This window comes from Athene cunicularia (assembly GCF_003259725.1).
Source record: "Athene cunicularia isolate RWA chromosome 1 unlocalized genomic scaffold, athCun1 chr1_part1, whole genome shotgun sequence".
NCBI classification, from domain to species: domain Eukaryota; kingdom Metazoa; phylum Chordata; class Aves; order Strigiformes; family Strigidae; genus Athene; species Athene cunicularia.
In genome coordinates, this window is record NW_020799091.1 from 98,717,360 (window position 1) to 98,744,281 (window position 26,922).

The window sequence follows — 26,922 nt, forward strand, 5'->3', positions numbered from 1 at the left end:
AATTAAATATCAAAGTCTTTCCTTGGAATTTCTTATCGGGGGTATAAATTGTGAGAAGATTATGTGAAACAGAATTGAATACCTTCTGCAGAACAGCAACTGTAAATCAGGTTGTGAGGCTACAGATATGTGCAATCCTGCATAAGTTAGACATGATTCGTGGAGTGTGGTGACCTTACTGTTTCAGGGGCCAGATGGTTCGTGATGAAGAAACTTGCTGACAAAATATTCCTGTCATCATTTGGCACTGAGGATAGAGCTCAAGCAAATACAGAGGAAGATGACATGGTCAAATTTAATTTGCTTGTAAAAAGCAAAAAATAAAAGCTAAGTCTTAATCCCAGAGTTTTTTGTTACAAACCTGCCCTCCCACAGAAGGGCCTCCCCCGCAGGCAAACTGCCCACCAAGGCTTGAAATCCAGCCTGTCTCAGAATGCAAAAGATGCGGGGAGGCGTCCAGTGCTGGCAGGGGTTCAGCCCGCGCCAAGTTCAGTGCCTTAGCCATGACAAAGTAAACAATCTACAAGTCAAAAAAAATTGTACTTAAATTTACAGGCATGTTAGAAGAAGTAAGGGTATGAGGGGGGAAATCACTACCTGTACAGTTAATAAATAGAACATAATTGATAAGTGGTTTGATTGCTGCCCGAAAGGCTGACAGCAGAAGACCTGAGTGCTCCAAATCCAATACCCCATTCCATCACTGACAGCTTGAGCAAGACTCGGGTATTTTGCCATCTAAGGCTGATGACAGATGGGATTTAGACACCCGTTTGTATTTCTACAAATGTGTAAAAGAATTTTCATTGTGAGCTGGATCTTGGGTGGCTTTGCTTCAATTACCACTCTGTAAAAAAAATAAATAGATTAATAGACTGTCACCACACCCAATCTCAGAGGGATGCCAGGAACACAAAATCAGAGAAAGAGTTGTCCGATACTATGGTGATTGTCTGGAGAGTTATCAGAGCAGAATAACTAGCACCCTATCCTCTTTAACTTTTTATTTGTTAGGTTTGGAACATTCAGTCACGCGTGCTATGCAATTCAAATATACAACAGGAAGTTACTATACAGTTACAACAGACTGAACGCAAACTAAGCAATGTGTTTATCATAAAAATAATCTACATACACCACACAGTTGTTAATCTTGTCTTGTTGCGGTTCTTCCTATTTCTCCCAGATGATGAAAAATACATGTTACTTGTTGCAGTTGCTGAAATCCAAAAGACAAATACAGATTTCGGTACATAAATGGCAGAGCTTACAGGAGGGAACTGAATTTTTCTCCCCTCCCTAACTACTGAAACACCACTAGCTACACATTAAAAAAAAAAAAAAAAAAAGGAAAAATTTGGACTTTTTAACTGGAGCTGACTCATGCTTTCAAACAGCCTGACACAACAGCCAAGAGCGAGATGTACAGTACATGTAATACCAAAACAAAAATACATTTTTTTCACTGCATGTAATGGCTACTAGTGATCCCTCCTCTGGAAAATTCAGCTCTGGCTACTTCTTTTCTAGTTTGCTCAAGTAGCTTCTTAGCTACTTTTCTTCCTCTGATTTCTAACTTACATGCAAGGTATTATTCTGGTAGATAAAAAATAAGCTTCCCACAGAAAAAGGTTTTATTTAACAGCAGTGACTCTGGACTAATCCAATCATTCAGTCAACAAAGAAAACAGATTTTTCTGCAACTGCAAGTTAAGCTGAGGAAGTCTTCATTTTGTTCTGCTGATTTCAAGGATGAAGGAAGAAAAACGCCTGAAATCTGGTGTTTCTAGTCCCTCTAATCAAATTTTCATCCCTCAAGATCCAAATGTTTTAATATGAAATTCTGGGAATGTCAATGCACCACCCCTTTTCAAGGAGCAGGGGAAAGCATCTAGATATATGTTCAGTAGCCGCTATTACACCATATTGACAAATAATCTGTGAAGGGGAGTTTGTTTCCTTTTTTTTTTTTTCTTTTTTTTTTTCTTTTTCCCTTTTAAAAAGCTCCCTGCCTCGTTTGCCTTTGGATCTTCTGCTTGCCAGCTCACTTGACACTGACTCTCACACTGGTGCACGTTTGCATATCCTCTCCTCCTCTGTACCCTGAGGTGCTCCTGCGGTAGTGGGGCTCCTTGAAGGCTCCTGCCTCCTCCTACAGAACTATGCATCGTTCCTAATGCTTGGTCACCCCCAAATCCACACCATGCCAGGCTGGGCCGCACTCCTGATCTGCCCCGACATGTCTGGCCTCTTCCACCCAACAGGAGTTGGTCACCCTCTGGCAGCAGCACAGTTCCTGTTTGCAGTTGCTTTGTGAAGCTCTTGGTGCTCTGCAGTGTGATGCAGCCAGCAAAAACTGATCCCTCAGAAGAATTAATTTGCCTCAGAAGCACTAGGTAATTTTTATAGCTTAAGCCTCCTCATTACTGTGTAACACAGCATCTTCTTTACAGATGAAAAAAAGGAACAAAGAAATTCAAAATCTGAAATGATAGCTTGGCTTCCACCGCCAATTTTGCAAAAGGAGTGTAACTAAAGCTGCAAGCTAAGGAAAAAGGATCATGGCTCAGAATGGAAACCCGTGACACTGATATGCCTGCAGTTGAAGAGAAGCACACAGAGGGCAGGGAGGAGGGAAAGATGAACGGAGAGCAAGCCACTGGCTACACCACATCGTTTTCTTGAGGCTCCAGAGCTACAAGAGAGGATGTGCAGTCTCTCTTCTCCTCTTGAAGACACAGACTCTGGCTCTCCTGTTTCCAGTAGGTTTTACCATCGGGTCCTAACTGCACTGCTCCACTGGCCACCAGCTGCAGGGCAATGGGAAAAGCCCGACACTCGGCTTCTTTAACCCTTTCTGACAGTGTCTCCTCAGTGTCGTCTGCCTTCACAGATACTGGCTCCTGGTGGATCACCGCTTTCGGACTAGATTCCTCCTAAAATGGGGATATTGGGAGTCTTTTAGAAGAGGCTAGTGAACAGTGTCAGGAAGGTTATGGGATGATGCGGATGGGACAGAGAAAGTCTCAGGAGAGATCTCGGTGAGCAGATGTGTAGCTGTGTGCAGGAGGCTTAACATACATCTAGAGAGGCTTGCCACCTCCATTAGGGGCACCTACATTACATCAGGGGGTACAGCAGGAGAGACACATGGGCTAGAAGATTCAGAGGGCAGTCTGCTGAGAGTAGGAGAAACTGAAAAACACACCTCACAATATGAAGGAAGAAGATAGCACCTCAAGAAACCACAAATGCAATGTAACGCCCCATCTTTCTGTTTTTACTGGTAACAGTCCCAAGACTTCCACCCATTCCTGTTACCTCTTCCTGTTTCTGCCTTCAAAAAGAAAAAAGAAAAGCAAATTCCTTTTCATAACTTACTCAATGTTAGGCAAGAGGACACTTACCAGGACAAAATGCACAGTGCAGCCTGTGACTTTGAATCCACTTTGCAGGGCTTGCTGATGGTCATTTCCATCCCTGATTGGTGGGAAAAGCGATGGGGAAGCATTCAAAATTTTCCCTGGCCATCAGTGTGAGAGGAGAAAAAAAGAAAATCAGTTTGAACTGAATTTCCTATAAAAATAAAAGTGAGATGTGATCAGCAGTTCCAAACAGCAGCATTGAGCACCACTCAGGAGTTTAAATGGTCTCAGCTGCAGTCAGAATATAACAGGGCATGTTCAGATTCAAGTTAAAAAGCAAAACATCTACATGGTGTTACAATCTCTAAGGAAATCTGAGGAAGCGCTGCCCTGATCTGAGGAAATACTGCTCTCCCAGGAATCCAGGTGATGGTGTGCAGGCTGCGGCAGCAGCCAGGCGAGCACCTTTCAGTTAAGGCCAAGGACCTCATTTGCTTTTGCATCTGTGGATGGCCAGATGGAGTGGAAAGTCCCTCCCCTCCCAGGTGAGATGCCCTTCTGCTGCAGATGAGGGGCTTGGAAGCAGAGGACTTCACACTGCAGCGTTGTGCAGAGCCGCTGCACAGATGGAAGTGATTTTCATAGGAAATATCATTCCCAAAAGAGCCTGTCCAAGTGCAATCCGCGTAGTGAGCGAGTAACTTCTGAGGAAGGCCTCAGGAGCTGGCACTTGGCGCCCAGAGCCAGAAGGAAAGAAGAGTGTGTGTTCCCTCCTCCGTGGCCTGGAACATGGCTAAAGAAATCTCTGCCCCACCTCAGAGACACACGCACTCAGGGGTCTGTAACAGCTGTATTTCCAGCACACGGTACAGACTAGTGCTACGCTGTGCAGCCCTCCAGGCAGCACAGGAGGAGACGAACTGAGAAATCAGTCTCTCTCCCATGTTTTTCTGAGTGACAACTGCAGGGAATAAGTTCAGCACAACTCCGCAGTGCAGCTCCTTGACAAATGACACAGTTATGCTACCTGTCCCCTACTGCAGACAGAACCAAACTCTTGCCTGCTCCACAGGCATTTCTCCTTCCCAGAAAGAATGCCATGACGCTGATTTTGCTCCTCTGTGATTCATTATGCCAGCACAAGGCATTTCTCTGCCAACACACAGTCAGAATCCCAGCGCAGTCCCACTGGCTGGAATGAATGAAAGTGTAGGGCAGCCCCACTGATTTACATGCAAACCTCAGTGTCAGTGAGGCTGTTGGAGATTTAGCCAAAGGACGAATAACTATGACTCTGTCACTCTGGTGAGACCAAGCACCAATATTTCAATTTTTCTTTTACACTTATAATTTCTTACCTTTCCATTTTCTGAGAAAAGGACTGGACAAAATTCTCATAAATCCTGAAAGACATATTAGTTCAATGGCGAATTCTTCAAGAACTCGATCAATTGTGCTGTCAAATTCAGAGCGACTCCCATATAACTTATGATCAATCACCTAGGACATTAAAACACATCAAAAGCCTTATCAAAGAAATAACATTGTATGAATAAGAGCAGCTACTTGGGCAACACAGAGAAAGCAAACTGGATTCATTCCAGGATGTGCAAGGATTTAAAAAGTTGTAAGTTGGTACATTATTCACAACATTTGTAATTTTTCACCTTCCTATAAACATTCCTGGGAACGCCCCAATCACTTGCTAGCTAACACCAGCTGTATCACACAGGTTGTGTAGAAAATCCACACAAAAAGAAGCCAACTGTGAAAAGAGAAATGTGGGTAACGTGGTGTAGAGGGTCTGAGCCCATGAGACAAAGGTCTTTCTAAGAAGGGATGAGCCAAGGAGACAACACGCCTGTGTGTTTTGCAGAGCCTGAAGTCTTACTGATATCAGCTAAAGCTTGAAGCTGCATGGGCTACAGTCTCAGACCCAAATCATCAAAGCACTTGCAGTTTTTAAGTCCTAACTCCAGACTGCAGCACTTACTAAAGAGACGGGAGAGACTCACAGCCTCCAGTGAGTGCTGCCCATGCAGCTTTCAGCTCTCCCTCTACAGATGAGCTTTGACAGCTTTGTGCTACATCCACTTATCCACAGTAAATAAAAGTCAAACATGAATGCTTATCAAGCATTTCATAAAGACCTACAAATTCAGTAGCTGTGAGTTGGTGATAAAAAGGAAATGAAACAGGTGTCTTTACCCTGGTGGGAATTCCAGCCCGAGCTGCATTTCGTAGTTCTTCCACACCAGACTTGTTGGAGATGACAAGGACAACCTGAGCACAACTGCCTGGCTCTTTTGCATAACTGATGAGCGCAGCAAGGTTTGTGCCTCAAATGAAGAGAGAGCAAACATTCATGAAATAGATGAGCACCTATGTCACTGAGAATTGGCTCTCAGTCTCGTTTATCTAACAAAAAAGTCTCATTTTCAACAACTGCACAAATAGAAAAGGAATTTGTGTGCCAATAAAGCTCGTTTGTTAAGCAGTACAATACAACTTCCTGACTTCGAGTCTAAATGCAACCTTGGTTTTAGAGGGCTCCGTAGACTCTACTAAAAAAAGGCAAGGTATCGGGGCTGAATTCAGCCTCTCCTCTGTAAGGACTTTTCTCTGTGTGATGATAAATGAAAGCTTACCTGTTCCAGAGATGAGAACAGCTACTTTAACTTTGTTCTTTCTGGGTTGGTGTGGACTCTCAACAACAGTGTTATTCAGCAGATGCTGGGGGCTGCTCAGCTGCAGAGCTTCTAGAAGATTCTCGACTTCAACATGAGAACCTCCTCCAAATATGTGAGGAAAATGTTAAAATACCTTAGATTTTACTTTTCTATCTAAATTTATTTTGCACAGTTTGTTAACCATGAGTTTCAGTTAAGAGAAAACCTATCAGCAATTAATTTATGTTGGCACTACAGAACTACAAAAGCATGTACAACCTGAACAAACCAACTCACAGCAGTTGTGTTGATCTCTCTCGTGTTATTCACTTGCAGAATTGTTTACAAAGGCCTAGGTATGGCATGGTCTTTTCAAGGATTATCCCCATCTTTTATACCTGCCTTCCTTTTTCTCTCATGTTGCATAATTACACTAAAAATTATGCTGACAGAACTGAGGTTGCATTTTGGCTGCCCAACCTGCTCCCCAAGCTGTTTGGTTTCCAGAGGGATTTTGGCTCGTGTCTTGCTGTATGTCAATCAATGGACATGTCATCACATATGACTATACACAGCTGTGGCCTATCCTCAGTCTTTACACAGCATTTATGTGAGGAGGGAGGGGGTTGGAAAGGAGGTTGTTGATTAACACGATTGTGGTAAAACATAATCAACTAATGTTTCAATCCTTACAGACAGTCATCAGAGGGATTCACTCAAGTTTCCAGCACGTACCTAGGTAAGACATTATTCACTCTGAAAACAAGCCATTCAATTCTCATTGTATTTAATAATGAAATCTAGATGTGAAGGTGTCAAGTAGCCTCCAGCCTAGTGAAACAACAGGAAAAAGATGTGAACTACAGGAACTTTGGGAGTCTCCTCAGTGCCTACAGAACTGAGGACAAGTGGTGCCTCCCAGGAGATGCTCAGAACTTCACAGAATCTACTCTAAAACAACTTATGCTGTATCATCTTTAAAATTAAATAGCACATCCCTAAGTAGAAACCCCTCTGAAATGAGACAGATAAATCTGTTACACTTTGAATCAAACCATACTCTGTTTACTTCTTGTGAGTGTCTTAATTTCCCATTAGGACATCTGCTAACCTGTGTGACAAGGGGCAACAACTTTCCCAATCAGCCAAGCTTCCTCACATCTCTGTATGTCCTTGAGAACATGCTGAGCCAACTCCTTCTGCACAACCAAGACTGCACCGATGCCACAATTAAATGTCTGAGCCATCTCCTCTTCAGAGAGGTTTCCCTCTTTGTAAAGCCAGCAAAAGATTTCAGGAATCTTCCAGCTGAGAGCATCTGAAAATGATCAAAATTTGTATATGGTCAGCACAAATGTTTGCTAGACATCTTTTATTATATACAATGGTATAATACAAGACCTGATAGAGTCTAATTCTTGCTATTCTAAGAATACTGTCCAAGAAGGACACGGACCCAACTTCCAGTCAACTTTATGGGTGCTTCTTAGCTAGAGGTTTCTAGCCATAATTTGTGCAACCCAAGTCTTCTCTAGGCTCTCTAAGGAGAATATGTAGGAAATGATAGCGAATTAAAATGTATTCATCCCTCATCAGCCAGAAGGAAAAAGCTACAGATGACTTACATCTCTTCTGTAAGAGATAAAGGAGCTGTGGGACAAACATCTTCTGGCTATTTTGGACTACTTAAGCAGATTCTGGTTTTCTGTTTCAAAGAATCAATAATTAGTATAAAAGTGTCTACTTAGTTGTATTGATGGGCAGACTGGAACAGGGCTGAGTGCTTTACACCAAGGATGGGAAGCGTGGATAGGCTTTCACAATGATCCTACTCACATAAACATAGCCTTAGGTTGTCTGTGGAAAGCTTGATGGTGCAGCCTTGCCATCTGTAGAAAACTAACAATCCTTTAGGCTTGTTACCTTGTCTGTGGTTCCAGGCACTGGCAAGAAAGCTAGGCACCACCTTAGTAAGCCGAGTTTACTTCTAATCTTTCTAATTTCATTCTAGAGAAATACAGACAGACATATAGACATCTTCCTTCCCCCCTCCCCATCCCCACAATAATTTTGGACTTGCATTAATATGGTTTCCTTTAATATTTTGAACTTTTGAGTATTTTGCCCAATTTTGGCTTCAACAGAGAAAGTTCTACCTTACTTGCAGATGTCAAATGCTAATCTATTGTGGAAAGGCTACCACCTACCACAAAACTGCATTAAATATGTGTATGTGTGTCTGTGTACACACGTACTGTGGAGCAAATCATGCAAATCAATTCTTGCAACAAGCTTCACTGTTTGGTCAAAATATTTAGTATGGAGAGGTGTCTTGCAGAACATACAACCTTCTCAAACACCTTTTGTCCTAGAGAAGAGCTGACTTCAAACTCTCCTTAAATTTCCTTTCTCCAAGGAGAGAGTGGTGCTCATCAGCTGATGCTTACTTGAAACAGGAATGCTTTTGTAGGCTCTTTGGAAAAGCATTGACTTCGGGTCATTCAGTCTCTAACTACGTACACACATACATTTCTGAGTAGCTCTATAACTGAAGCTGAAAAGCCAAGTCCATGTTGTATATAAATTTTGTCAAACACAGTCATCTTTTTGGTACTTACCTAAGACAGCGCTGACATGTTCTGGCAGGATTCTGGAGATGCCTTCCAGCAACCCCTCCTCAGCAATGAAGGCAAAAGCCTTCACGTGCCCTGAGCGAAGGACAGGCAGCAAAGATGGACTGTACATTTTTGCTGGGGCCAGCAATACATCTCCTGCAAACAAAAGTGTCAGTTCAATCAATTTGTTTAAAAGGTCATGAGGTGTTTAGTGGGAATGCTTCTCTGAACACATTCCCTTCTGCTCTTTGTGGCAGACAACTGTGGGAAGTAGCAAAAAGTGCTGGCTCACTCTTCCGAAACTGTGGATGCAAGCCCACATACATACCCCAATGACTAACCCTAACCCATCCTAAAGTAAACAACCCTCGGCAGCACCTAGTTTTGAGAATGTCTGAACACAATTCATCTGCAGGTTTGCTTTTGCACAGAAAGATATTGTACCTAGAGTCTTGTCACCACAACTGCCAGGTGCTGGTGAGGAGTAGTGTAAGGAGGACATTAAGAGAATCTTCCTTATGATGCTAAAGCCATGGGCATGAATCCTGGAAGAGGCCAATCCAATAAGCATATCTTCCTCATCAGCTCTCTCCAGCTGCAGAAGCATCTGTCCTCGCTCCACTGCACCAACCACAAAGCCAGCCAGGTCATACTCTCCAGAAGAATACATGCCAGTCACCTCAGTCATCTCCCTGCCTAAGTGGAGAGAGAAAACAGTCAGCACTAGCTCTAAGTATGTTTTATTATTGACTTTAAAGCTATAGCATCTCTAAAAATAAGCAATATATCCAGGATAGCTGCAGAGACATGCAGCCTAAGAACTGCATTCAGATATATTTTAAAAATCCTTCTTGGTTTCTTACCTCACCTCAAGACTTCAACAAAACAAAGCTTCACGATGTTACTGAAAGAAGAAACTTCTTTTTTTTCAGTTCATGCTACTTATCTGGCACCTCCCTGCTATGACTGAGTATCACAGAGGGAATGAAAACATATTAACACTTCAGGAATGTGAGGCATCCAGTTTTACTCTCCTTTGTACAAGGATAAATAAGCAAGAATTAGGATCCAGATGCATTAATAGTAAAAAGCATCCCTCTGTGCTGACCCACCATTTTACAAATAAGGAAGAGTTCAAACCCAAATGCTTGACTGTTTTTTCCACCAAATAGAAACCCACAGTTTTAATGCCACATACTGTCTCTGCCAACAAATCTCATTTCACTAGTAATCGTTTCAACATCAGAATCTTCAAATCTTAAAGAAGAGGAGTGTTCATACCCAGGTAAGCACATCCTGCATTTCTGCAAGCTTCAGCTATTCCTTCTTTGATTGTTTCAGTCACTTCAACATCAAGTTTGCCACAGGCAAAATAACTGAGGAAGAAGAGGGGCTCTGCTCCTTGAGCCAGGATGTCATTGACACACATGGCAACCAGGTCCTGACCTATGGTGTCGTGCCTTTTACATACTTGTGCTATCTGCAAAACATGGTGGGAATCAGCAGTGGTGACAAGAAATACGTAAAACTCAGATATTAATCAGTCAAAAAAGCAGAAATCTTCTCTTCCCTGAAAAGAATCACTACAGAACATACATGCAGAAGATAACCTGGTGTATTATCTAGTTTAAATCAAGAGAAAACAGCTCATTTTCATGCAAACAAAAAAAAAAAAACCCTGGTTTTTGAAACATTAATTCAAATTCTAGCTCCAGCTACCCAGAAATTGTCATTTTGGACTGTCTATTTGCTTTTTGGAATATTATATCAAATCAAGAATAAGGGGTATCTGAAAGCAGATTACAAATGCTCAGGCTATTCAACCTATAGAACATCCTAGCAATTTCCAAAAATTAGGTCATGTTGCTCAAACATCACTGTGTGTTCTGCTTTACTTTTGCCTACTAATTTCACTGGGCTATGCAGCAAAACTGAAACAATTTAGTAAGTGGTTTTCTTCTTCTTCTCCTCCAAATCCACAGGGCATGAGCTTCTTCACTCCCACCCTCCCCAAGGAGTCTTTTGATCTCAGCTTTCTCATGTCACAGACAATAATGCGGGCCTGGTCTGTAGGCTCCCTTGAAAGACAGGTTATCAAGGTGTTTGCATCCTACGAGTAACGAAACCTGATTCAGCTATCTTGACTTCTACAAAGTGGTGATATTTACACTATTACAAGCAGAAGTTTCTACACTGTCAGGGATACACCACAGTGGTTCCACTTGTGCCAGCTGCTGATGGAGATGTGCAGCACTAGCTCACACGGTGCAACTTGTCCCTGTCAGTTACCACTTCAGGGTTTGAAATAGGACAAAGATTGCATATGTATGGATAAATTTTCAAGGTAACTACCTTTTACGGACACAGCTCTATCAGTGTAGTTCTACCTGTGCATAAAAGCTCAGTACAGAAATACGGGCAAGGGAAAAATGCAGATAAATACTATCACTGGCTTCAAAATGGTAACAGAACAGCACCTAAACAAAGTCTGTGTTTGGATTACAAGCTTGATTTCTTTCACCGGCTGGTGGATTTAGAACTGCTATGGAAACCAGTCATCCCATGTCCTTTGTTGCGTTATAACATCTCCCTCCTACTGATCTAGCAACAATTCATATAGACATCAGCCAACTTTTTTTGGCTAAGGAAGAGTCTTGGGAACAGTCTGTGTAAACACAGTTGGGAATGTCTCTCTGGCAGGCAGTTGGAACAAAGACTCACAAGAGCCAGCACCAATCACTTTTTCATGCTCAGAGGTGTCCAGGGATGTAAGACTGCAAAAGACACTCTGGACTATTATGTTCAGTCTCATGCTGTTGCAGGAAGCCACACCATATCATCCCATTACTAAAGGTATAAACACCAACTTGAAATAAGTTCCTGTGCTTGACCAGTGAAAGGCAGCTTCAGACCTCCACTCCTCTGATGGCTGAAAGCTGCCTTCTGATTCAATATATAAATATATTCCTGGCTCAACTTATCCTGTGTTTTTGTGTAATTAGCATTCTTTATCTATTGGCTTCCTTCTCCTTTAATGTTTATCTCCTCTAACCTTCCTTTCCCCAGTGCCCTGCAGAGGTAATTGTGCTACCTCTCTGCAGACAATTTATTAAGCTGACAGTTATCATTTCAACACTCCCCTATACTCCTATGAACTGACCTTTCTCAAAGCCAATGGACCCTCTATCCCATAGCAGAAATTCTGGTTCTTAGTTCCTTAAGTGCTCAGCTAAATTTTTTTGTTTATTATCATCACAAAATATCAAGAGCCTCCAAATTCTCCATAATATATGCACAGACCTTGCTCAAATGATAATCTACAAAGTTCAGATGACCACTGCAGTGGACTTGAGATGTATTTATAATGCTCAGAAGGATACAGATGGGGCAACTAGCTGTGGCATTTAAAATGGTCTCGGGAGCTAACATAAGCTTTGCTACAGTCAAGTTGCAAGTTACCTGCAGTTTAGGTCCAAGGCCTTTAGTTTGAGATACCAAGATAGGATCATCATAACCAGATGCTTTCAAGTCAAAGAAACCAGCAAAGCCTCCTACTTCTGAATGACTGCCTGCCAAGTACAAATATGTCAAGAAACATTTTTAAGGGAAATAAAAAGACCCCAAACAGTCACCAAGGCAAGTACTGCAAATTATGATTTCTTGGAGAAGACAGCACTCTGTCCACTGACAGAAACATGCACAGCTTTATGAAGCATGGAGCCCAAATTCACATACTTCATAGTGTTGTAAACAGGTCTTCATTATTCTGTATTTGTGTCCTATGGATTGTGTACAGCAAAGGTTAAACATTCCCAACTGTTAACAGCTCACCTTTTTTCTTTATGTAGCTGCTTTTTTTCTATGGGGAAAAAAAATCAATAACAAGTTTTCCTCAGCATATCACTGCTAAGAGTAAAGGACATAGTCTGAAGAGTAAATAACAAGTTTGGTGATTGTTAGCCACACTCTAATAACCTGTTTGGAAGTTGTACTCATAGTTACAGCTGGTAGGATCACTTCTGTCCAGTGATGTACAAAACTGTTCCATTAATCTAGGAGTTATTCTGTTCACTAGACTAACCTTGAAAAAGTGCAATCATTTCCATGGTAAGCAAACTATTTTTTTAATTAAGCAAAAGAGGAGTGAAGAGAAACAAATGAGAGTTTTCTCTCTTTGTGGTGACCTCAGCCCAGCTTGTCAGCTCAATTTCAATGCCAAGAATGCATTGCTCACCTCCTGGGAAAAAAAAAGAGTTCTGTTCCATTCAATGTACTGAGGAAAGTCAAAGATTCTCCCAGTCTTACCTGATCTGGTACCACTTACAATTGATGTTTCCGGCTGATGAAAGAAAACATCACTGGTTACAGCTTCCACATGTCTCTCTTTGTATATTAGACCCCTGCAGAGGGTAAAGGACATGCTAGCAGCAGTAGTGACATTTTCTGCATAGACCATCATTCATCACACAAATGGAAACAATAGATAGAAAACTCTGGACTAGCATCTCTTTCTACTAGTGCCTTTGCTTACATACAGAGACTGTTTGAGAAGCCGTATACCCCGATGGCCAATGTCCTTCCTGTAAGTGGCACCCTTGAAATGTATGGCTGCTACACCCCTGTTGGCTTCTGCCAGTGCTTTCATCAGGTCCTCCTTAACAGCAGTAATGGAGAGGACTCTGCCACCACTTGTCAGCACTCTGCTATCCTTCAGTGTTGTGCCAGCATGGAACACCTGGAGTCCTAACTCTTTGGCTTGCAACAGACCTACAAAAACAAAAGGAATTTTCTGAGTATTTTAAGTCACATGCCACGTTGGCAAAGCAGTGAAGATTGAAGTCCTTTTTTCAGTCAAGGGAGAACCACAATAAAGCTTCCCATCTTACCTTTCTTCTGAGAAACAGCATTATCAGGGAAGGGTATCCCACTCCACTGGCCCTAAGACTCCCTTCTGAGACATCCAGTAAGGACATAGATCATACAGGACAAAAATAAGGGATCTAGGAGCCACAACAGCACATATAACTACACTGTGCCAGGGCAAAGATGTGCTGTATATTGCAATTACGAATAATTCTTGCGGGGCTTTCCTGTATGAAATCACAGCTCATAGCAGTTTACTGCCCAGATTCTCTCCTTTCCTTGACATTAAACCATTCATCCTAATGCTACCTCAGCACTCCCCTTGCTCTTCTGCCGTGCCCACCCCACACAACATCCCACCACACCTGGAATCAATGCCCTACAAACACTTGCAGGTGGCTGTCCAAAAGCTAGAACAAATTATGTATTTTGTTCTTTTCATTTGCCTCCATGTATTTTCTTGTTAGAGAAAAGCAAAATTGGTCAGGGTCTTTTTAGATTCATATTTTGAGGAGAGGATAAGGGAAGAGGAGGAACTGCTGCCATCACCTGGAAAAAGCAAAACAAAACACAGTTTTCCCCTTGCTATCAGCTAGATAGATTTTATAAACAAGTAAAAAGGACCTTTATACTTGCTGAAGGTACAGTGTGTTACATTGCCATAGCACTGCCCTGACAAGGTCAAAGCTGAGCCCCAGCTGGCCTTGCTGCAATGGAAACCTAACTCCTTCCCATCATGTTTTAAGGAACACTCCAGAATAAAATGTATGCCCATTAAGATGTTGGAATCAATGTTAAGAATAGGAAAAAACTAATAAGCCCCACACAACTCCAGAGGTTGGAGTACAATAATAAAAGAATGGATTGAATTTCATTGTTTTTACTGGGGTTTTTTGTGATTAACAAGCAGTGCGTCATACCATCTCATTTCTAAAGGTATGATTATCAGCTTGAAAAAAGTTAAGTTCCTGAGTCTGAATAGTGAAAGGTAGCTCACTAGCAGAAGGATTCATTCAATTATGTGGTTTGGATTTTTACAGTTACAGAAATGCAGAGTTCCCCAGAATATCACTGACAAAACCAAAATAAATACAGTGAGGGAAGTGGAAGAGGAGTGTGGGTGAGGAAAACATGACAGCAGAAATCTTGACAGGGAAATTGCAATATAACATGACCTTCTCCCTGGGTGATGTAGGGTAACTGGAGTTCTGACAAAAATGAGGTGGCCTTGATACAAGATCAGTTGTCTGGGTTGCTTTACACAAGGCATAGTGTTGGACTGTCAGCGCAGTAGCTGAAGGGGAAGGAAATAGTTCTGCAACAGTTCCCTCTGCTTTTTAAACGTTTTAAAAAATCTGAATGAGATATGAGACCATAAGAATTTTAACACAGAAAATTAATATTGATCTAAAGCCCATGTGCCCACCTTTCCAAAAACCCTTCAAGTCTTGTAAAGTATAGGTCCTTATATTAGTATTACACATCAATGACCCTGGCTGGCTGGCACAAGGGAAGGAACCACACTTGATGGTGGAGGCATGCACTGTTCCTATTTTAAAGGCCATAGGTCCTCAAGTCTCACCCTTATCTTCTGGTCAGGTATTAGCTAAGATAATGTGACCTCCTGGCAAGGGAGCAAAGCCAGGAAAAAGCAATCATGTGCTGACAACACTGTGATCCACATTTCCAGCACAGTTTGTGGAAGTATTCCATGTGGACGCACCAGAGTTGTTCCAGGAGGATGTAATTCCCCATCTTCTTAGCAACCAGCTACATGCAGATCTTTATAGAATCATGTAACTTTAAACATTTAGCCCCTATGCTACTTTGGACACACTAGTTAAAAGATCCTACTGAACAGCTCTCCCTTGTGCAAAGACGAGTGATGGATGAAGGCAGACTCTGATGAGGGAATGGGATGGACGAAAGCTGTACAGATCTCTGGGAGAAGAGGTAAATGCAAAGCTGCTGAGGTACTGTGCTACAATTAAATAGTAAACAACCTACTGCAGTTACCTGTTACCTCCATGCCTTTGTCATAGTCTCCCGGGTATCCAGGACTTGCCATGACCACACAGACAGCTGTACTATTTTCTGACCAGGCTGGCATGAAGCTGCAGAGTTTTCCATCAATTGTTGCTTGAATCACTTCATAAAAATCATTTTTAAGCAGTGGAAGAATCACCTGCAGAAAATTTTCATAGCAATAGAAGTTAACTTCAATTTTGCTGACTTGTTGAAATTCCTCTTAGGGAAAATTGAATTAATAGAGTAAAATCTGTACCTGTCAAACTGAAAATACTGTATTTCCCTACATCAGTAGACTTGGAAATTATAGGTGAGGATTGGTTTGCAGCATCTTTTTGCAACAGTCATAAATTCACAAACATGAGATGTGGGATTATGTAGAAGGAACATGAATTTAGGCCCCTCCCATTCTGCTTCTATCCAGAAAAATAAAATCTGAGGAACAGCTGTCTAAACTTTTAACTAATAATTCACAGAAACCGAGTAGCCAAAATTTTAAGTTACCTCATACATTGTCTAAGAAATTTGTATTCAAATCTGCATGTTCAGGGGAAAACATAACTCCAAATATAGCATGCAAATTTCTCTAGAGGTAAGCTAGAACAGTCAGAGGTAAAAGAATGGAGCATATTTAAGTTTACAGTATCTTTCACTCACCTGGCACTGAGGGTCACCAAACTGACATTTAAAGTTTAAAATTTTCACACCATCTTTGGTAAGCATTAAACCTGTTTGCAGCACACCTGAAGAGAAGGAACACAGCCAAGCAAATTAATTTAAATTTTTGTTTTGCAAGAACCCCTTTAAATGCAAAATAGTATTTTGGAATGTGGGATGCGTTTCTGCGAATCATAAGGAATTAGCAGCAGGGATTCTGAAAGCACTTAAATGCAAGTCATAATAATTCCACAATAACCAACAAAGTGGCAAGCAGTGGCAGATCACAAGGAACTGACAGAATAAAAAACCAGTTCCCATAAAATCCTATTTGTTATGAAGACCCTGTGATTTCTTACCATTAAGTGCACTACTGTTATGCATAAATATAGATGTATAACTGCATTTTGGGCAAAAATACCAACCCTGAGTTCACTACTGCTACAAACAAACAAAAATTTATTGAAGTTGATATTGGGCAATTTTTACTGCAACGCACATATATGCATATGATGATCTAATGCAGGTCTTCCATTGTTTAATCAGAAAACCAATCCCCAGAGAATAACATGTCCTAAATTTTAAACCCCACAAAGCATCAAGTCCTCCAGCATCATCATGAAAATGCTCAACATCCACTACATTCTTTGGGCATTGTAAAAAAGCTACCAAATAGCAGAGAATACATCACAGACTGGAACCCAACTCTTTATGTGTATGTGATCTCGAGTCTTCAGTACCAAAAGCAGCCATTGGCATTAAGTGGCAGCTGTGAGCACCACCTTCCTTTTTCAAAACAGCCTTAAGATGGAGATCTTAAGAAAACTTACATTGTTGTATATGGGAGTGAACAGTATAACTGAACTTAAGTATATAGTATACCCTGAACTACAAAGAGTCTGGTTGCAATTGTTTTAATAACAAATATTTCATAAAAACACAGTATGTTTTATGGAGAAATGACAAAAGTTCTTCCCACCAAAGGAAGAGCTATAAACTAAACCAGCAAGGCTTAACACTTCATGAAAAATTAACTACTATTTTTTTTAAACAAGTATAATTTGGAATTCAAAAACAATCTATAACAATTAAACTAACCTTGATATGACTTTACCTTGTTTTACAGTTGAAAGCTTACTTACCTACATATGCTGTTCCTTCTTGTCTCATACTATCAACAACATGTTGAAGGATAGCATCATTGATTTTTTCTAGAAGAACTTCTGGAACCTGACAATCAACATCAAACTTATTGAGACAGTGATGACATTTGCTAGACTAGCTCATAGAACCCGGAAGGACTAGGGTAAGTAAACGCCTCTGGTTTTTGCTCTCCCACCTCCAACCAGTGCACTCCTTCCATTAGGGTGCTGCTGCCGGAAGGGCAAATATATTGCTCCTCTGTCTCCCAAGATTATTTTTTCTTTCTTTCTTTAGAAGGCCAATTTTAAGGAGGTTTGAGAAACTGGCAACCTGGGCTGTGCACAGTAAGATTGTTTCTGTACTTACAGAAAAACACACTAATAATGTACTTGAGCAGCATATTTAGAACAATGCAGTCAGCTTTAGGAATCAACAAGAAGAAACCCAAGGTTATGTTCAAGACACAAAGACTCCATGCATGTGGGGAATTCTGCAGGGACATTCCAAGTGATGCTAACAGGAGCAGAGAAACATCAAGTTTAGGAATAATGGAAACAGTGAGAGACCATTCCTCAAAGACTGGCTCATTAAATCCTAAAGAAGGGCTACTGAAGTTTGAGCTCTGTATTGCGGTTACACAAGCAAAGTGTCAATCAATTCCAGAAGAAATCTAGCCTATGTGATAGAAAACGATTGGATCCTAAAGGAGATATATTAACCACAGATGTGATCAGCCTTAATGCAGGCTGAGGGGGAGGACAGCTATACCTGAGGAACCGGGCAATAGGCTCCCATCCCTCCAGTGTTCGGACCCTGGTCACCATCCAATAACCGTTTGTGAGCCTGGGCTGGGGGCATTGAGGCAACAGTGACACCATCCGTGAAGCACAAGCACTGTTAAGAGATGCACACAACACAGAAACAGTGACAGTGTCCTGTCCTAAGGGAAGTTAATAGGCTGAGGTTCAGTTCTGCCAAGAAAATTTAAGAATGAAAGATAGAAAGCAATAGGATCCATTTATTCTGCTGCAGGCCCATTGACCTGAGGATTCACTGAGCTTTCTTTCTCATTTTTCAGATAATCAAGAGAAATGATGGCCCTCATAACAATTCCTTTCTGATTAATTAGGTCTTGACCTATCAGTCATGTGGACATACGCTTACCTTAAGGCATGTGAATAGTCTTCACTGACTTGACCAAATTACTCATATGTTTCAGGAAAAACCTGTGTGTTTGCAGATGTGGGGCCTGAATAAGTGTGAGGTATTCTCAGTGCAGGACAAACCTTGCACAAAGAACTCATTTTCAGTTTTTACGTGACATATAATATGCATGCTTAAGTTTTACCCTGCCACCGAGTAGTAACCCATGGTAAGGGAAGTGCTAAAACAGGCACTAAATATTAACACAAAATTATTGATGTAACAAGAAATATCAACACAAAGTCCATACAAACATGTTTGAGGTCATATTCAGAAAAAAGATCATTTTCCACCTAAAAAGACCACCATAACTGCAATTTTATGGCTAATGTAGAAAAAAGTTCTACTGACAACATACATCGATTAGTATGACATCAGATTGCTTGGATTGCATATTTATTTACGTAAGTGCAAATAAAACAAATAACTCTTTGAAACAATAAACTTGTGTTTACGCATAGAGAATAGCAATAATACAAAAGAATAAAAGCACATAACCACACCATTGATCACATACAGAAAGTTCTTCCCCTTGAAGAAGTTCTTCAATAACAACCATCTCTCCAAACATTCTGTCCTGTACAAAAAAACATTTCTCCAGTTAGCAAACATGACGTCTACTGTCTAAACCCTCTATTTTCTTTTAACAGGAAAAAAACGGTGTATATGAAAAGTACCAGCTTGCTTGAACTCTGGTATGTTGAGCAAAGCCAACAGAATCTCATTTGGAGATAAGGAAGAGACACTGAAATGCACCTTATCAGACCCCAAGAGCCAACAAAAAATGAAAAAGTTGGACGTGCAGGGCAGCAGGACTCAGTGCTGGAACAAGAGTAACAAGAGTTCAGTCACCAACTCTGCAAAGCCCTGCTCACTGCCCACTGTCTGGAGCAAACATGAGAAATTTGAGGATGATACTCAGAGAAATTCCTTAGTCAAATGGGCAAGTTTCTCCTGAAAATACTTGCTCCATGTGGCTGAAATTACAAACTCACAGGCTACAGAACATCAAGAATTGGATTCCCACTGAATAATTGAAGATTTATCCACCTGCATAATCTCTTGGACAGCTCTGCAGGCTTCCTCTTTGCTGGCTGCAATAGTCACTTCTTTTCTAGCAGCAGGGCCCCTTGCCCGTACAACTCGTGCAGGAAAGTCTGTGCTTTAAATGAAAGCAGAAGTGAGATTTGGGCATCCCTAATGCATCCAGTGAAATTATCATTTTTAAGTTGAATGCCTCCCACATTCTTCCTTTTTTTCTGAACAGTTGAAGAATAACACATCAGAAAAACACATAGCCCATCCTGTCATGGAGGTGAACGGACTCTTATAAGCCCTCAGCACAAGATTGTGAACCAGAAAACCATTAATTCTGTTTTGGTTTTGACACCAACTCAGTGTATATCCTTGGACAAGCCAATGGACTTTAAGACCTCACAGTTTCTTTCTCTTTTCCCTGAGTTAGATTACTATTTTATTTCTGTCATAGATTTGGAAAGATGAACCCATTGATGATTTATATTTTTATAACACCTGATTATAGTACGTAATCCTATAAACCACTGTGGAAGTTTTTTTTAGGGTGGTGAGGTTAAGCATGAGTTAGGTCTTGCACATAAAGGGTATGTTAGAACTAGTGTATTAACACTGTATCCCCAGAATTACTCCACTTACTCTTAAACACAAACTAAATCTAGAAGAAAAAATAGAACAAAACCGTAATGTTAACATATTTTAACTACACTTTATCCATTCACCTCTCTCCAGCTTGTGGACAGTCAAATAAAATGTTCCTTTTGAAGAGCTGATTCTACACACTAATAGCCTGTTTCTGAAACATCTCATTTCTCCTTTCCACATTATGATTTATATTAGGATAAATCTCAACCCTTGATTTATGCAAGCAGCTAAAGCAGGCTCACACAAAGCTCCCTTTCTCCACATCTCAGTGTGCTAACCTGAGATACAGTTTTCCTTTTTGAGTTTTAGGCATGCTTACAGACATACAAGTTGTTGGTCTGTTTCTCTACATGGCAGTAGTACAGACTAAATGCTGTTACAGAGCAAAGTCAGTGAAAAGGTTGTTTTTATTAAAAAAAAAAAAAAAAGTTGCACTAGATTATACCAGATGTAGCATGTGACAGCAAAGACAAGAAGTCAGTTTCACAGACACACAGCCACAGACCAGTGTAGCTGAACACAGCAGCTGCTGTGAGACTGGACCAAAATAGCCACAGCGGTAAATTCCTCTCCCAAAGGATCCCCAATGACTTCAGAGGCATTACTGCTCAAAGCAGTCGCAAGATATGCAGTTACATTTCTCTCTCCCCACAAAAGAGATGCTGTCTAGCCTTGAAGAAATAAAGGGTATACTCCTTAAGTTATGAGGTTTTGACCAGTACTCTCAAATCACTCCACAGATAGCATTTTCCTGGTATCTGTCTGTGTAGAAATGATTCTTACACTTACAGAAAGATTTACTGAAATATTTCTCTCTGTCAGAATCTCTTGGTCTTTTAAAAGGTTAACTAACATCCTGAAAAACTGATCAAAGGGAAGAAGAGCTGTGATCTGTGAATAGAAAAACCAATCAAAGTTCCCTATACCTTCACCATCTGTGTGTACAAAACTAATTCATTCAGTAGCTACTTGAGAAGAACAACAGTTGAAAAGTTACCAAGTTCTAGGTAACCACCATGGGTGAAAGCCAAATGCATAGATGACTTGACAGAGGAGTTTCCAGTATCAAAATATTTACCTGATAATAAACCTACAAGCTTCCTGGGGATTGGTGAATGCTTTCCATCTTGCTGTTGGGATCCCATGCCGATCCAGAAAGGCTTTGGCAAAGCTGATGTTGGATGCCAGCTGTGCTGCTTTTGCAGATGGTCCAAAACACCTAACTCCTGCTGCTCTTAAGTCATCAACAATCCCTAATTATCAAAAATAACAAAAGAAGCAAGACACCTCTTCAGAAACAGCAAATCATTTTGACAAAAAGAAAACCAGAGAACAATTCCAGCACTCTGTTACACTTTTCCTTGTCTCAAACAGCTAATTCATCCTTAAAATAAGGTTATGCATATCCACTAATCTGTTTCATCAATTAGTTTTAAGAGGTTTTTAGCTCTTTACATTACTAAGCACTGTCACAGTTACCACCCCATGACTACCGTCAGGACTGTCTGGTACATCCATTCAGTATTTAAGACATGGAGGTCTTACTGTACCACATTACAATAAATGCATGTGATGCTCTGGGTATTGTTGCATACAGCAACAATGTTAGGACTATTGCAAGAAAATTCTTTATATAAAGGACAGCAGAACAGAAGACACAAGAGTACATGTAACTGTTCCTGATTCTTCATCCTGCATGACTTCCCCTGCTGAATTCTAACATACAAAAAGCAGCATACAGCTATGAAGCCAAATGTTTTAAGTGAGTACAATTTACATTTACAAGATAATCCAAATTTTCTTACTCTTCAGTTTAATTAAGTCAGTGTGTGTCCTAAGAGCTGAAAGAGGTCCTTTTAAAGTAGAATCAAGGTGCTGATTTTTACTGTCAAGTTAATTTATTTCAGCCTTACCAGCTGCTAGAAGAGCTTCTTGTCCAACTAATACAAGTCCAATGTTATGATCTTTGCAGAACTGTGTAACAATAGTGTGATTGCTTACTAATACAGCTGAAAAGGAAAAGGAAATACAATTAAGTTACCCCTGTAAAGCCTAAATAAGAGATAGGAGATGAGAATGTCATTGTTCCATCTCCCTAAGAGGTATGATTAAAACAGTGAAACAGCCCATGAAGGGCAAAGTAAAACAAACAATATAATAACAACAAAATCCAGAAGGAACAGTGAACATTTCCAATTTGCACCACTGTTTCTACACATCTGCTAACTTATTAAATGTATTTTATTTGCCATATGTAATCAATATAAACTTTTAAAAACTGCTTATCGTAACATAATAAAGACTTTAAAAAGTAAAACTGTAAGTTCACAAGGAAACTCAATTCCAACATTTGAGCAAAGATGTACTCAATGCCAGTGCATGATGTAGCTAAATTTAGCTGAGCAGCCTGTACAGACATCAGAGAAGTTCCTATCCAGAAGTTAATAACTTTAAGCCTTCTATACCTCTGTTAAGTTTCACTGAAATTAGTCAGTGAATTCAAGCATAACAGTGGGAGGAAAGAGATGAGGTACAGAAACACACAGTCTTGTGTAAGCCTCACTATCTTAAGAAGTTAGTCTAAAAAGATATAGTATGATGCTGTACCCGGCAGTTCTAAAATTTAGAAACAAAACATACAGAAAAAAGTATGTGCCTTAAGTAATTTGTGGTACCACTAAAAGAGAAGAGCAGATATCTCCTACAGATTCAATACAAATGTGGTCAGCTCTGTTTCAGTTCCAACACCCACATTACTGACTGCTTGACACAATATTTCATTTTTTCCCCCTTTTTACCTGAATTTGAAATTTTTCCATTATCAGCTGTTCCTGCATTTCCTGGAGCAACAAACACATGTTTCACATGTGGAGACTGGGCCAACTTCCAGGCCAGCGCATGCTCTCTCCCTCCACTGCCAATCACAAGCACCCGATCAGCCATTAACCTGTGCAAACCCAGAATCATCATATATAGTACTATCTATTTATTTCACAAACACACGTGAAAATAAACAAAAATATATAAATTCTATCTCTCATTTATAATTGTTAAGTAATATCAATCCAATTTGCATTAGAAAGGTATCTATAAGACATCTGAACAAAGTGACTCTTCCAGTAGTGTCACTGGATGGATGCATCATTCACATTTATTTAAATACTGATACTAGTGAAATCACTGAGAATTTTTTCCACTTGTTTCAGCATGGTCAAGATTTCCTCTCTTAAGTATCCAGGCTGAAATAATCTTGTCATGACTAGGTCTCATTGAGTCCTTTATACAATTACTCAGAACAGGACCCAAAGCTTCATGGAAATGGTCTAGGTAAGTTACCAGACAAATATATTTCAAACTGAACACTGTGGTCAATCCAGGAGCTTTTATGAGTGTAAACATCCTCAGTAATAAATGGCAAAGACAGTTTTCAGAACAGATTTTATACTTTGACAATTGCTAAGAGGGCAACTTCAGCAGAACAGCATGTTCAATAAAAGAACAACTGCTAATTTCAATAGCACACTGACATTTAAACCAGTTCCTCAATAATATTTCTACACAAATTAGTTTAGATTTATTTCCAAAATATTATCATACTTAACGTAGGTCACTTCTGCAAACTTAATTTTTTCATATGTGCTGAATGTGGACAAATGTCATAAAGAAAAAACACTGCAGAGGCATGACCTTTAAGGAAGATGCTAATGGCATAAGCAAGTCCTTACCCAGGAAATAGATAATAAATTGAAGAAACCATAAAACACCAGCTTTGCAAGCAACATGCCAGCAATCTTTTCACAAGAAATTGGTTTGAGTTCATTGCATAGCTTCCAAAGGCAAACCGAAGCTAAATGGTGACACTGAGGTATAATATTTCAGAAAAGATGTGCATAGAACTGTGATAAATCAATAACCATGTTTAGAGTTCCCGAGACAGTATTAAGATGTCTTAACCTAATATCAACAAAACACAATGTAACTATTTATTTTCATAATTATTAAATTGTCCAAGTACAATGTTAAGTACTTCAACTAGCCTGTCCCTAGGGACTACAGACCATTGTGGATTATATAAGAGACTAAATTTACATTTTAGGTATTGTTCTCTAGGAGTATAAACACAGAGCATGTGCTTAATGCTCTATCAATCACCAGACTGACTTCCTTGCAAAAGGCTTTTTCAAGTCTTTAGACTGTGTAACTATCCAATACATCAGCCTTTGTCTTTCTTTTTGTCACTACTTGACAAATACTTCTGGAGTCACTAGGAAGTTGCTATGAACTTAGAAGTAAAGGATTACAACTGCTGTAACAAAGACATTAACACACTCTCTATGAAGCTTCATTAGGTACTACAGTCCAACCATTATTAATAAAAGGTAAAGTGTTTTTAAAAGCAAAATTATTTTTTCCCTTAAATATAATTTCACAATTCACTGAAGTTTTCTGAGACAGAATAAATTAAAGATCCTGACTGGGAAGAGAGTGAAACCAAGCAGTGCCTCCTACCCTGTGGAAAAAATGCACATTTCCATTCCACATCTTAGTAAGGACACTACAGACATTTTTTAAAAAGCAATGCAAAAGCATACTGGATAAAAGAAAGCTGGCAAGACCTTGTCCTAGAGGAAATGTTGCAGAGAGAGAGATGTGTCACTTGAATTGTCTTCCCTTACCGTGTCAGAGCCTGCTGTTTGTTCACAAAAAAGGCTGAGGAGTCCTCCAGATGGATTCAAGTTCTTCCTTCAGCTCCTGCTTCAGATCCAAGTGACTTGTGATCTCCTAAAGCCAAGGATAAGGGTGGAAGAGTGAAAGAAGCAGACAGACCTGCATGCTGTCCTCTCTCCTTTTATCCTCCTATCTAATGGGAGGATCCCCAGCAGGATCTCCTTAATGCTGCCCACCCTTCAAAACAGACCTCCCCACAGACTTCAGCAGCATGGACCATTTTCCTCTCTTTGCATTTTTCCTTAGCTAGCAACAAAAACAATTCCTCCCCACCAATCAGGCCTACAACGTTAATAGGATTCTACCCTAGGAAAAAAAAAAAAAAAAAAAAAGCTACAACGTCATATCAAAAAGCTGAGATCATTGCTCAGTTCTCATGTTAAAAGTAATTTTATATCCTCTGACAAGTAAAGAATCTCAAAGACAAATTGTAAAAATAAAACAGCTTTCTTGATCTACAGGTAAACAGAAACACTTCAGTGAAAGCCTGCACATGTGACTCCCACAGACCTATTCTTTGTAATGGATCATATCCTTAGATGTATATATACAGGTTATTTTAATAGCTAGCACACACTGGAATTGTGCCCCCCTTAATTGCTACCCTTTTTATCTTTTGATGACAAGTAGTGACAGAGATACAATGTATATAATGTTATTCTCCACTGTTTCCAACACCATCCTCTTTAGCCGAATAACCCTTTCATCATAGTATCTGAAATCCTTTGCTTAACGTTTGGCAAGCTTGCAATGCTACCATCATTCTTTACTAAAAACAAAATTAATGTATTAACACAGCACTGAGCAGTATCTGTACGTCTTGAGGTCAGGCAATGAGAAAAAAATACATTAATAGAAACACAAGCCTTTCCTTTCACATCACTAAAACAATTTTAAAAGGAAATCTGCAAAGTTTGCTTAAAACTTCTGTGGAATTAATGGCTTGTGTACCGTTGAACAGACATTGTCTTGAACCTTCCAGTTTAAGGAGATGTGCCTGCTACAACAGCCTTAAAGCATCACTTACTGGGTATCTGCAGACCGTCTTCCTTAGATTTGCAAACTGAACAGTTCTACATTTTCTACTTGTGACTGAATAGCAAACCACCACAAGGAAAGAATCTTATTTCTTGTAAGACGATAAAATTTCTCTCTCTTTTGCAAAGGTTTTTGGATTTTTTTTCTTCTAGTCAGGAGGCTGTGACAATTTAAGTCACAAACAGTACTTGTGCAGCCCTAAAACGTCTCACTGAAACATAACTGGCCAGAAGAATTTAAATTTGCGTTCATTACAGCAGGTCAATGTGTATTGCAATTATTTGACCAAATTGTTTTCTTAGGTGATTAAGTGAATATGCAGCAGAGAAAGACAATATACATGGAAACTTCCAAATCAAAATCTTCTACAGAAAGCATATTTGAAATGAAATAAAATGTAGAAACCCATCACCTAATGAACAGAAGTGCAAATTTCTCTGAAACAATGCGACAGCCAGCCGATGCCAGGAGGCCGTAGGAAACCCCACCAGGTGTTACTTGCCCCCAGAAGCTCTGGGTCACAACAGGCCTGGCACAGCTGAGCCCAACAAATGCCAGCTTACCCTGCTGCTAGCATGGCTGCTCAGAGACACTCAGAGCATTGTGAAAACCATGTTTATGGGCAAGGGTGAGGACGCTGTGACAGACCAAGAGCACTGCAGGGGAAGCCCTTTCACAAGCCCGTGAAGAGGCAGGGGAACTTATTACCTACTGAGGTTGAATTCACTCGGGAGAACAAGCAACAAAAAGCAGTTAAGGTCTACATGTATAAGCGAACATATAAGAAAGGTGTGAGAAAAACTAAGCCTCCCGTCATCAACAGCCCTTGGGCGACCAAGCCGCGCACCATGCTGAGCGCCAGCCCGGCCCCTTGGCCGGCCGTACTGCGCATGCGCCAGCGGCGCCTCCCGGCTCTCGCGGCCCGTCCTCGCG

General features: G+C 40.4%; 1 protein-coding gene across 3 annotated transcripts; it reads right to left on the minus strand.

Moving 5' to 3' along the window:
• Positions 1-151: 151 nt before the first annotated feature.
• Positions 152-25,177, minus strand: LOC113485589 (trifunctional purine biosynthetic protein adenosine-3-like). 3 transcript variants are annotated; one of them, XM_026858863.1, is made up of 22 exons: positions 24,900-25,177; positions 23,022-23,170; positions 22,137-22,232; positions 21,302-21,476; positions 19,594-19,705; positions 19,061-19,120; positions 18,109-18,234; positions 17,340-17,427; positions 16,198-16,283; positions 15,529-15,697; positions 13,185-13,416; positions 12,955-13,049; positions 12,109-12,218; positions 9,931-10,129; positions 9,094-9,345; positions 8,653-8,805; positions 7,146-7,352; positions 6,014-6,154; positions 5,574-5,704; positions 4,724-4,865; positions 3,408-3,523; positions 152-2,936 (listed from the first exon to the last, which is right to left on the minus strand). In XM_026858863.1, the coding sequence occupies exons 2-22, from the start codon at positions 23,164-23,166 to the stop codon at positions 2,664-2,666; spliced, it is 3,108 nt and encodes a 1,035-aa protein (XP_026714664.1). In that variant the 5' UTR covers positions 23,167-23,170; positions 24,900-25,177; the 3' UTR covers positions 152-2,663. The 3 variants fall into 3 exon arrangements, with proteins under 3 accessions (XP_026714664.1, XP_026714657.1, XP_026714647.1); XM_026858856.1 differs by having other exon boundaries at positions 6,014-6,157; XM_026858846.1 differs by lacking the exon at positions 24,900-25,177 and having other exon boundaries at positions 6,014-6,157; positions 23,022-23,190.
• Between the last annotated feature and the right edge of the window lie 1,745 nt (positions 25,178-26,922).